At 39.5% G+C, this 12,479-nt stretch overlaps 1 protein-coding gene across 1 annotated transcript in view; it reads left to right on the top strand.

The window, feature by feature from the left end:
- Nucleotides 1-1,103: 1,103 nt before the first annotated feature.
- LOC139920080 (ryanodine receptor 2-like) overlaps nt 1,104-12,479 on the top strand; it is a 69,275-nt gene continuing 57,899 nt past the window's right edge. The window contains exons 1-17 of the mRNA XM_071909989.2: nt 1,104-1,151; nt 3,377-3,496; nt 4,410-4,514; nt 5,526-5,600; nt 5,725-5,803; nt 6,022-6,134; nt 6,697-6,820; nt 7,214-7,310; nt 7,399-7,473; nt 8,041-8,197; nt 8,416-8,580; nt 8,756-8,877; nt 9,683-9,866; nt 9,962-10,097; nt 10,214-10,309; nt 10,584-10,702; nt 11,125-11,258. Of these exons, the coding sequence (XP_071766090.2) occupies nt 1,104-1,151; nt 3,377-3,496; nt 4,410-4,514; nt 5,526-5,600; nt 5,725-5,803; nt 6,022-6,134; nt 6,697-6,820; nt 7,214-7,310; nt 7,399-7,473; nt 8,041-8,197; nt 8,416-8,580; nt 8,756-8,877; nt 9,683-9,866; nt 9,962-10,097; nt 10,214-10,309; nt 10,584-10,702; nt 11,125-11,258 (1,949 nt within the window). The remainder of the gene's footprint in view (nt 1,152-3,376; nt 3,497-4,409; nt 4,515-5,525; nt 5,601-5,724; nt 5,804-6,021; nt 6,135-6,696; nt 6,821-7,213; nt 7,311-7,398; nt 7,474-8,040; nt 8,198-8,415; nt 8,581-8,755; nt 8,878-9,682; nt 9,867-9,961; nt 10,098-10,213; nt 10,310-10,583; nt 10,703-11,124; nt 11,259-12,479) is intronic.

Below are 12,479 nucleotides of genomic sequence, written 5' to 3'. Positions count from 1 at the left end.
CAAACTAAACAAACCAATCTGGGTTCTTCACAGAAAAAAAGAGGAAGGAATGTCAACTTTCTGCTGTATGTAAACCTAAAATAAATAAAAAGGGTCTTTGTAACATCTGACTTGTGCAACCTAGACAATTAAAGGAGTAATTTAAAAAACTGAAACTCAAAACCTTTTCAGACCTTTTAACTGCAAGGCCATTACAATAGTCTGAAGAGTCAACTGAATTTGTCAAGCAGAATGTCTTACGTACATGACACAGGATCAAGACATGTGAGGCAGGGAAAATAAATAAATACATTATACATAAGGACAAAATTATTCCCTTTCTTTTAGAGCCAAACAGTTGGCAGTTGCAGTGGTTAACTGGCCTCAAAATGATAAAAAAAGTAACAAACTAGGCTACTAAAACCCACTATCCAGATTTGAATTTAGTTGCACTGCCACCAAGCCACTGCAAAATTAAGTTAAACTATAATACTAATACCGGTAAAAATACTAATATGAATACTAATACTAATACTAGTAGGCCTATATTTAAATATATAGCACTTATCTAAAAGCAGTTTACAAAGTGCTTTACAGAAATAGTAAAACACAATGCAGAAATAAAAAATAGGAAACACCAGAGAAAACAGATTAAAAGAGGAAAGAAATAAATCTGTAAAATGAAATGAGATTAAAAAAAACAATTGCATCAAATTAAATCCACAGAAGTGCCTTTCAAGAAGTAATTTAAAAGATGATGACTCAATTAGCTTCAGTTCTTCAGGCAGTTCCACTGTTAATTACATGTAGTGAAAAACACTCCCCCAACACACTGTGTATTAGTATCCACATAACCTTCTCAATGAGCACAGCATTCCATTCTATTCTATTCTATTCTATTCTATTCTATTCTAGTGTGGTTTAGTGTTTTTAAACTCATCATTGATACAAATATCTTGAGTAAATTTTGTAAAAAAAAAAACAAAAAAAAAGTTCTAGGGTTTAGGCTCCGCCCACCACGGCAGACCTGAAGCGTCAGTTATGTCGGAGCTCCAGTCCTCTCCGCCTCCTACCGTCGCCACACCGTCTGTCCCAACCTCACTTTGTTAGCTTGGTTGAAAGAAATGACCGACACTTCCGAGGGCGAAGATGAAATCCAGTTTCTGCGAACGGTGAGTCAGTCAGTTACCAAACTGAATACAACTAGGCCCCCATTAACCTAAACTATAGTCAGTTCAAAATCAATTTAGCTCAGGAGTTGTCACCTGTTGGATGTTAACTGGGTAACGTGCCTTCCCTGCTAGTGATGGTGCTCACCTGTTTGAAGCGAGTCAGTGAGTTATCATGTCATATCTTTAAAAGTTCTTTAAAATTTGTATTGATTAAAGTGATGTTTTAAACATAATATTTTGGATAACACTTTGTTTGGATAGTCTAATGTTGACTCAACTAGCTAGGCTATCAGGTGGCAAAAAGTAGATGTTCAACAAAGTGTCCCTTGCCTAACGTATTTGCTGCATCTTTATAGACTGTCATAGTCACTATGCAACCTGACCCCATTTTTAAACCTAAACCAAACCTTAACCCTAGCCCAGACATTGAATATTTACTACTTTTCACACTATTGTGTCACCTGAAACTCAGTAGACATTTTAGTGACACATTATAACGTTAGTCACTTAATAGTAAGTTGAGTATCAGCATAAAATGTGACCTTATGTTGCAGGCCCAAGTCTGTCAGTTAAAAGTTGTTGATTATCTAAAAACATTTTCCTAATTTCTGATTTGTGGCACACAGTTCATCCTTAAGCAGATAACAACGGCATCATTTTCTCTATCTCAGTCAAAACCTTGCTATGTTTGAAATTATTTTGTTTAATCACTGCCAGACAGCCAGGTACAGTAAAGGAAGCCCACTGATGGCTTTTATTTTTAACTTTTATCATCTTTGCTGCAAGATCATGGAGGTTCTTATCTTTGTTCCCTAGTTGTGAGTCCTCCTCTCACAGCTTGTTATCTTTGCCCTCTGATAAGGGAGAGTGCTGGATGAGGATGTAAGACACACACACACACACACACACACACACACACACACACACACACACACACACAGAGTAACAAAAAATACAAGTGGTGATGGAGACTGATCAATCCACACTTGCCAAGCAGAGATGGCATCCAGTTTGTGCCAGTATCGGTGCAAACACGTTTTGCACGATTGAGATATCTCCTCATAGTTACATTAACTTTCCAGATTGACATGTATCATAAATAGGCCAATGTCAGTTTCAAATCCTAATGAAGCCATGTGAAAGTCTTGAGTGAGCTGAATGAATATTTGCATTTCCAGCACCCAGGGCTCCCAACATTTGGATAATGAATTGTGAGTTAGTGCACATTCACTGCCCAAATGTACCTTGAAGAAGAGCCGTGTCCTCCAGCCCTCTGAATTTCCCATACTGCCTCAGCGTTGGGAAGTGTGTGACTGACTGATTCCAGAGTACTGCTGATATGGAGAGTGGGCAGGAGGGTGAATCTGGGGTCAGACATTGCAGTATCACCCCAACATGGTGGCATGCAGCCTGGGTACAGAGAGGTGTTAGTAGTCCTGGTTGGACAGTGGAGACCAGTCGTCTGTTCTCCCTCTCCACGCCGTCCTTAAATAGACCGTGGAAATTGTAATTCCTTTGACCTGGTTCATTCGGCATTTGAGATAAAGATAAGAATGAATTTGAGTTGTGCGTGATAGCAGGTGTGTGTGTCCATGCTTGTGTGTGTTTGCTTGCATTTGTGCTTTTATGCATAGTGTTTGTGTAGCTCTACATGCATTTACAGCAGAGTCATACCAATTTGCTTATATATCACGCCGATATTGGCTTTTTATTAAATGTCAGATATCGGTCAGTCAATTCTGACCACAGCAACACAAAATCAATGTGTAAAACCTGCAATGAAATTTAATTTTCTCTGCACGTTTTATTTATTTATTTAATTGTTCAATTGTGTTTTTTGTAAATTAGTTCTTCACTTAAACGCCTAATTTATCGCAGAGTATCCCAGAGGTCACCCTGCCTGTAAGAGCTGCTAACCCACCTAAAAGAATTGTATTAGTGTTGTAGTGTCCCTATGGTCTAAATGCTGTTTCAGAGGCTTTTCCATACTGACTAGAATAAAACTGAGGGGGAAACACTGAATACATGTAGGCTAATTGTTTAGCATGAAAAAGGTCAGATTTAAGATATTAAATATTGGCACAAAATATCAGCTATCGGTGACTTAGTAAAAATATTGGTTTACTTTTACACATATGTTAAAGTGGAAATCTGTAGCCCCTGTGCACAAGTGACTTTGTGTTTACTGTGATCTATATGTGTGTGTGTGTGTGCTGCCGGGTCAGGGGGACGAGGTGGTTTTGCAGAGCACCTTCACCTCCCAGGAGGAGCTTCTAAAGCTCTGTCTTGCTGCTGAGGGCTTCGGCTGCAGACTCTGCTGCCTGGAGCCCACCTCCAACTGCAAGGTAAAGAGATCCAGCTCACACATCCTCATTTAACATCATTACCAGAGCAGTTTGATAGTTGACCATCTCTCTTGGAATGGGAAACACAGTCCATGTTGATGTTTCAGCAAGCAGTAAGCAAGATGACACAAATGCATCAATAAAGGATTTCTGAATATTTGACCCATACAGAAATATCTTCTATAAGTATGACTCTTAGACATCGCTAAACAACCAAGATCTTAACTTAAATTAGAAAATTATGCAGAACATCAACAATTACTCTCTTTATATTAGGGATGGGACGATATGCTTATCTCATGATACGATTTGATACGCAATATGGGGTTCACGAATGGATACAACCACGATGCAGTGTAATAAATAAAAGTTCAGTTACAACAAAGTATGACTGTGCAGAATTATGTTTATTTCTGAGACACAAATTTTTCTAGCAATGGCATTGGCTTGCCTAAATGTAAACAAACAATTTAAAACTGTCATTACAAAGTGCAAATAAAATAATTTTGATGGAGAACTTGGAGAAAATGTAGCTAATTCACGATTCATTTTTCTGCCGTATTGTCACATTTTTGTATTGCGATATATTGAATTTCGATACATTGTCCTATCCCTACTTTATATATTTAGGGGTTCAAGCCTGTAGGGCTGAAACCCTATTGTTTTTGTATTGTTTATTATTATCGGTCTTCTTCGCCTCAGTTTACCATTAGATGGTACATCATAGAGACATGCCATTTGACACAATGATAAATAATGGTGGTCATTGCTGGCCAAACAAATATGGCCTCAATCGACCTAATGGGAGCGCTATAATCAAAGTTCCAAAATGTAAGCCTTCGAAAGGGAGTAACTCCCTCGCCGTAAGTCCAACTGATGCGAAACTATTTTCTGTCTTTATATTTTTCACTAGAATGTTCCACCAGATCTTTCTGTGTGCGCCTTTGTCCTGGCCCAGTGTCTCTCTGTCCGAGCCCTGCAGGAGATGCTGGCCAGCAGGGACAACCAAGCTGCAGGGGTGAGCTTCTCTTCTCTTCTCTTCTCTTCTCTTCTCTTCTCTTCTCTTCTCTTCTCTTCTCTTCTCTTCTGACCTGATGCAATCCCTTCTTTCCTATTTGAAATTCATTTGCTTTGGGCTTTTGTGTCACGAAGTACTATATCTTAATGAATAATACGGGTGCTATCAAGTAGTTTGCTCATCTCCAGTGGCTATCACTGACTTTCTATTTACCCCAGGCAAATTAAGGTCCATCCATTGCAGAAATTTTTAATTGAAATCGACTTATCTCTTCGCTCCCACTGCATCTAAAATATACTCCAGAGACTTAATTTTTGTGTGTTTTTATCGCTATTATTGTGACTTTCATTCCATCATTTGTGCAGGATAATCTCTTGGAATTTCAAGATACTTCAAAAAGTCACACTCAAAAATCCTGGCATGTGGCTAGCTTTGCCATTTCCAACTACATAGCGTGTGCCACTAGAAGCTGATCTCAAGTCAGCCTTAACCTTCTCTCTAAATAGAATTGACTATAATACTATTCAACTGTTATACTATTCAGTAAATATTGACTAATATTGACTCAGTGTCTTCATCACTGAGACATGCTCATGATGAAGGGCTGTACAAATAAATTAACTTGAACTTGAAATATTGACTAAGACTCTTTAAATGACTGTATTGCAGTCATTGGGAGCCACATTGTTAACAGAATCCGATAATAAAACACTGATAAATAAGCCATCTGCAATGGTGAACAGCTGGTGTTTATTAAAGTAACAACAAGCAAACATGGTGGCATGAGAGACACATTTTATGATGCTGGCATGTTCCTTGAAGTTGTTCTGTTCTGCATTCTTATCTTCATTTCTTTTATATTTGCTCTATTCTGTTCCAGTCTGTTTTTTCTCAGTTGTTTCTATTTGTTTTAGATTTATTTCTACTCATTTCTATTTGTGTCTTTGAGTTTATTCACTCTTCACACTACATGTGTTTTCCTGTGGTGTGCTAAGTGCTTGTGTTTTGCAGGCAGGACTTGGAGGTGGCAATCGCACCCTTCTCTATGGCCAGGCAGTGTTGTTCCAACACTCATACAGTGGCATGGTGAGGGATCTTGATATACCACAAATAAAGATGAGAGAGTTTAATTTTTTCTTCTTCCCATTATAGGATGTGATAAGAGGTTTTAGTGTCGAAATATGTATCCACTGTTCATTTTTACCCCCAGTATCTCAGCTGCTTATCATCGGCTGAGTCTTCGACTGATAAGCTGGCATTTGATGTTGGTCTGCAAGAGGATAAAACAGGTATTTGGTGTGTTGGACCTTTTTAAATGGGTGATAACAAATTATAATATCAGTCAATATCTCATTGGGTTTTGTTATGCTGTGTACTTTTCTGTATCTACAGAGATATTCACACATTTTTTACCACATTCATAGTGATATAACTGATATAAGGCATGTGGAACTGCACAAACTTTTTTTATGTATTCTCTGTATGTGTGTGTGCATGTGTGGTTCAGGTGAGGCATGCTGGTGGACGGTCCACCCAGCATCCAGACAGAGGTCAGAGGGTGAGAAGGTGCGTGTTGGAGATGACCTCATACTGGTCAGCGTTTCCTCAGAGAGATATCTGGTGAGTCAGTTCATATTTTAGGTCAAAGTTCAGAGTTATTCATGCCTAGATGGCATAAACCATACTTCAAATACTTCCCATTTGCAACATTCTGCACGTACTACCTCAAACGTCAAGAAACACCCTAACCTATTTAATATATACCATGGAATTAAACAATAATAGTCTATTTATAGAGGTTGTCATGCCATATTATATGACATCCAAAACTTAAAAAAGCAACAATGCTAATTTAAATTTGAACTTGATAATTTGAATATGGAATTGAAAATTTAGGATTGACATCTCCATTCCATGGGATACTTATGTCTACTGTACGTCTTCACTTCTGAACCATGCAGAACCAGACTACCTGTTACACCTCCCTGTTCTCATTTCCTTTGACTTCTTTTGTTTGTTGTCAATCTGTTGTCTGTGTGTCCTTTCTGCCTGTGATGTGTTGTGCCAGTGATTAAATAAACTAGTAACTATGTACAGTAAAAGCTATTGTAGGAGAACAATCAGGAATTTAGTTTATAGTTGATAAACCCATTTTTGTCACTGCGATTTTGTTTGTTCCCAGCACCTGTCCTTTGGCAGCGCAGTCGACAACAAAAGCCTTAGTGGCAGTCTGATTGTTGATGCAGCCTTCCAACAGACTCTCTGGAGTGTCGCTCCCATCTGCTCTGGAGGTGGAGTTGCTCAAGGCAAGTTTCTTTTCTTGCACTCTCAACATATTTAGAAACAAACCATTGATCTATTAAATCATATGTTCTGTCCAAGCAATCTGTTTGGTCAAAGAGGCATTCCAGCAATGTTGAGTGTCTTTCTACTAATGCAAACTACACTGGTGCAATTCTTTAATACACAAGAGGGTGTTCTTGACTATAATTAAGCAGACTTTGATGATGCCAATGGTACTCAGTGCAAGAGCTGTACCTATAAAGTACACCATCTGTTATATGGTGGCTATAATAATTAGTCTTGTTTAGATAGCAGTTATAGCCACCAAATAGCTTGTTTCAAAGATGTGAATTAAGCTTATTCCTGAATTAAATGTTTCATTCAGTGGAGATATTCTCTGGTCTCTCAAATTCTAGGATACCTGAAGGGGGGAGACACACTGCGGCTACTCCACGGCCACAGTGACGCGTGTCTGACCATTCCCTCCACAGAGCAGGGGGAGGAGCTACGGAGGTCAGTTAAAGAGACTTGTCTACTCTCATACAGGCTCGACAAATCAGTGTCCTCTTCTTCTGTGGTAATGTAGTCTTTCTCCATTTAGGATGATGCATTATGAGGTTGGAGCAGTGTCCAGTCATGCCCGCTCTCTCTGGAGGCTGGAGATTCTGCGTGTTGTGTAAGTATGCATGGAATTTAATGATCAGCTCACTTACAATTTCAAATCACTTTTAGCCCCTTACATAGGCAGAAAGGTGTTCAAGCTCTACAGGTTCAAACCTATTATTTGGAAACCCCATCAAAAATTCAATTTTGTATTGTTTCATGAGTAAAATTTGGTTTGCAGAGGGTCTTAAAATAAAAGACAAAACAAAAAACATAATATAACAAATCGTCACATCATGTACCCTAAGGTCAAACAACAAGAAAGTGCCAGTTGATAAGGCTAGAGAGGGAGTCAATATCAAATACTGCAAACACTGCTGCTGGTCACTGCCCAGAATGACTCTTTTCACTGTTTTCTGTCCTCAAAGGCTAATGTTAAAACCTGAATGTTGTATATAGAGATTCTGGAACCATATTTACCACCTCTGACCTAGGATCGAATCCTACCAGAGTCCTCTCTCCTGTGTCTCTCCTACTCTGTGTGCCTCTTGGCCTCTCTACCCTCTCAGTAATGAAACAATACTAAAAGTAGTGGACTGGTCAGTTTCCTTAAAACTACAATGCTATTGATGTTTCTCAGGTGGAGTGGTAGCCACACACGCTGGGGGCAGCCCTTCCGACTGCGCCATGTGACTACTGGGAGGTACCTGGGTCTTACAGAGGAGAAGGGGCTGCATCTGGTGGAGCGGGACAAGGCTGACGTCAACACAACCTCCTTCTGCTTCCGACCCTCAAAGGTCAGGGGTCACATGCCAAAGACAGTGAACTTTTTCAAGTCTGTTCTGATTAGTACACAGGCTTAAATCCAGCATAAAGAGGTTTTTAATTCAATGGTATGTTTAAGTACAGTTCTCAGCAGGTGTGACACACCATCTTGAAAGCACATCTGTTTATGATGTGTGTATTCTAACTAATACTTTTTCATATGATTTGAATTGACATTTTCTGCCTATAGGAGAAGCTTGACTATGGCACAAAGATGGATGTGGATGGCATGGGGACCCCAGAGATCAAGTATGGAGACTCCATTTGTTACGTCCAGCATGTAGACTCCGGCCTGTGGCTCACCTACCAAGCTATTGATGCCATGTGCGCCCGCATGGGAGGGGTGCAGCGAAAGGTAAACCATAAGAGTCAAAAGTATTAATATATGAGGGAATCATCGTTGATCTACCAGAAGTGTAAGGCTCATTTTTTGTATTGACTGCCTTGTGGGAAGTTGTAAATGTACTACATGACAGTATAGCATACTGTGTGAACCAAGATAAAATAACGGAAAATTATGTTCTTTCTAGGCCATTATGCACAGCGAGGGTCACATGGATGATGGGCTGACCCTATCTCGCTCTCAGAGGGAAGAGTCTCACACTGCCAGACTCATTCGCAGTGCTGTTCTCCTCTTCACTCGCTTTGTCAGGTATTGTAGGCCAAGACCCTCCAGCAATCCTGGATCCCTCAGCCCAGAGAGGGACGTGGTTACACAGACGTGGTGGTAGCTCAAAAGTAAAACCATGAAGTAGGGACTAAAACAGTCTTGCAAAAAAGTCTGTGCAAGACCAGAGTGACTTTATAGCACAAGCCTTTGGAAATGTTCTTGTGGTATTCTTATGGTACTTGATCTAGGTATCACAGAACAACCAAATTCTGTGGTAAGGTACCATAAGTCCTATGGTGGTATACTACAGATGTTACCACACACCACATGTGAAATAGTAGTGTGCCGCAGGTCTTATGGTACATTACCACAGAATTTGGTTGTCTTGGAACACCTTAAGCAAATATTGTAGGAATACCTCAAGAACATTCCCAAGTACCACAGGAAAGTTTACCCAAGTACCACAGGAAAGTTTACCCAAGTACCACAGGAATGCCAAAGTGCTTATGGTAGCACTCAGATGGAGTTGCATAGTAAAGTCCCCCACATCTGCAACAACATACTGCATGTGCCTCCACTAGCCTGGGATTGATTCCTGCTAGAGGTTTCTGTCCTGTGTCTCCACTTTTCCATCACTATTGCCGTTTTCCCACTGTATAAATAAAGAATAAAACTACTAAAGAGTACCACGGCATAAGTATCACAGGAACACTGCTATTACTGAACCAGTTCGCAGGGTAAAGTACCACAGCTTCTGTAATTGAAAGCTGGACAGTCATCTCATTAACGGAGTTTAATCAAAACTGATGTTTTGTTGCACATTCTTTATCCACCTACTTTTTTGTAGGAAACTGGATGGTTTTATTCAACAAGGAAACATCCCCTCTGTCAATCTACCAATGGAGATAGTGCGGTTTAGTCTGCAGGATCTAATTGGCTATTTCCAGCCTCCAGGGGAGGGGCTAGGCCATGAGGACAAGCAGAACAGCATGGGAGCCCTAAAGAATCGGCAGAACCTGTTTCAAGAGGAGGTAAATCTGAACGAATGAATGAATTTGTCCTATTTGTGATATGCTAGTCATTTTTCTACATATATAGCTCTCGTATATTCCGCCTTTCTTCTCAGGGTGTGATAGGTTTGGTCTTGGACTGTATCGACCGTCTACACCAATACAGTAGAGCTTCTCATTTTGCTGAGGCTGCTCAGAGTGACACAGGGGAAGAGTGGGAGAACATCCTCAACTCTTTCTATGAGTTACTGGGTGAGAATTCACATGCATATCCAGACACTGAAAGGTTTACAAATTATTTTGTATGAATGACAGGTTATGTTTTCTATAGTACTTAATGTGAATTTTCCTGCTGTTCTTCCCTTCAGCTGCACTGATCCGAGGGAATCGTAAAAACTGTGCCCATTTCTCAGGCTCTCTAGACTGGCTGATCAGCAGGCTAGACAGGCTGGAGGCCTCCACTGGTTGGTTGGATTTCAATTAATCCTCCAATTTGCAATTTGCTAAACACTCAAAAGATAAAAAATGTTGATCTCTATGATGTTGATTACATACAGCATGATTTTGTTGTTGTTTAGACGTCAGTTATTATAGAACCAGCAATTTAGATATTCTTCATCTACATTATTATCTGTGTTAATTCACACAGACTGTAGATGCCATTCGTTAACCCATCATAGACGTATACGATATACTCAGCACATTTAATTACCAGTCATACTTATCTGTCATGTATAGGAGTCTTGGAGGTTCTGCACTGTGTCCTGGTAGACAGTCCTGAAGCACTCAATGTCATCAAAGAAGGACACATCAACTCCATCATCTCTCTCCTGGATAAACATGGACGCAATCATAAGGTACGGTGTGCAAGGTTTTATGTGTTTGTGGGTTATGCGTGTGCATGTGTTTGCTTGAGAAAAGGTGAGAAATAATGTAAATGCTTTATCAGTCTTTGGGGAGCAAAATAACCAATTACTGGCATGTAGTAGCTCACCCAAATTTTGCTTTCTAAGAAAAAAAAAAGTATGACATTGGGTCATTTCAAAAAATGCTGATTCTACTGTAAATTATTAAGCATCATATATATTACTTTTCACACTGGACGTTTTAATTTATGCACTGATGAAATCTATGGAAATGTATTGATGCCAAAGATGCAACGATGCAAAATTATAGGCACATCTGAGCCAACAGTTTTTCATCCGTCCCCTAATGTGGGATCATAGCCATGTGTTTATTGAGCCGTTCCTATATCAGATGCTGACTGGTTTTGTCCCAGGTGCTGGAGGTGCTGAGCTCTCTGTGTGTGTGCCATGGCGTGGCGGTGCGGTCCAACCAGAACCTCATCTGTGACAGTCTGCTGCCAGAGAGAGACCTGCTGCTCCAAACACGCCTGGTTAACCAGGTCACCAGGTACACTTTGGATTGATTTCTATAAATATGTCTGCTCTGTTCTGTTGTAATCTGTTCTGAGCCATTCCTCTCTGTTGCATTCTGTGCTGTTCTATTCTGTTTTACTCTTTGCTTTTCTTATTCATTTCTGTTTATTTCAGATGTGCTTCTGTTTGTTTTGTGTCTCTTTGTTTCTATTCATTTCAATTTGTTTGTATTTGTGTTTTAGTGCTGAAATGGTTAGTCGATTAACCGATTAGTCGATTGACAGAAAATTAATTGATTATAATTTGGATAATCGTCATTTATCAAGTAAAAATACCAAACATTTGCTAGTTACAGCTTCACGATTGCTAAGGTTTGCTTGCTTTTCCGTTTCATATGATTATAAAACGAATATTTTGGGGTTTTCTTGGCTGCTGCTCAGACTAAGTAAGTAATTTTAAGACATCACTGGGCATTTGTCATTATTTTTGATAGACTAAATGATTAATTGATTAATCGAAAAAATAATCGATTAATCGATAATGAAAATAATCGTTAGTTGCAGCCCTATTGTGTTTATTCACCATACACAACGAGCAGTCATACAAAAGTCATACAAAATGTATGAAATATTGAAAGATGTTTTATTAAAACCATACAAACAAAAAACAGGGCATTTCAAATACTTTTTCCTCTTGGAGAACCAATTAAAGACGGCTGTCCTTTTCTTTTTCTAACTTTTTGTCTGCTCATGCTTCTGTTTAGCTCAGGACTGCTGATCCGTAGAGATCTCACTGCTTCGGGCTTGGTATCCCCTAAGTCTTCCATCCACAATGATCTCCACATCCTTGACACTAGTAATGCTCCAGATGTCTCTGCACTACAGGGCTCATCCTTTCTCTGCTGGACTTAAGTTAATTGAAGAGCTGCTTCTCTCCTTCAGTGTCATCTCTTTGTTCGCTGTTCCGGTTCCATTTCTCTTAACAGACTAGACCAAAAATGCTGATGTCAAAGCAGTGATGTCCTTTTCTTAACCTCTTCCAGGGGGATTTGGGAAATTTGCCCTCTGCCTGCGGAGGTATGGTTTATTGCATTTGCTCTATCATCTTATGATCTTGAGGGATTTTCTCTATCATCATGTCTACATTAAGGTTCATCTGTTGCTTTTTTTTTCTCCAACCTTTCTTTGAAAGTTTCCAACTTTTTTCAAATCAGCTCCGTTCCTCTTTGGTCAAACTTTTGATTAGTTGATTTCAT

This window comes from Centroberyx gerrardi, chromosome 15, assembly GCF_048128805.1.
Source record: "Centroberyx gerrardi isolate f3 chromosome 15, fCenGer3.hap1.cur.20231027, whole genome shotgun sequence".
Taxonomy (NCBI): domain Eukaryota; kingdom Metazoa; phylum Chordata; class Actinopteri; order Beryciformes; family Berycidae; genus Centroberyx; species Centroberyx gerrardi.
This window is presented reverse-complemented; position numbering and strand designations above follow the sequence as displayed.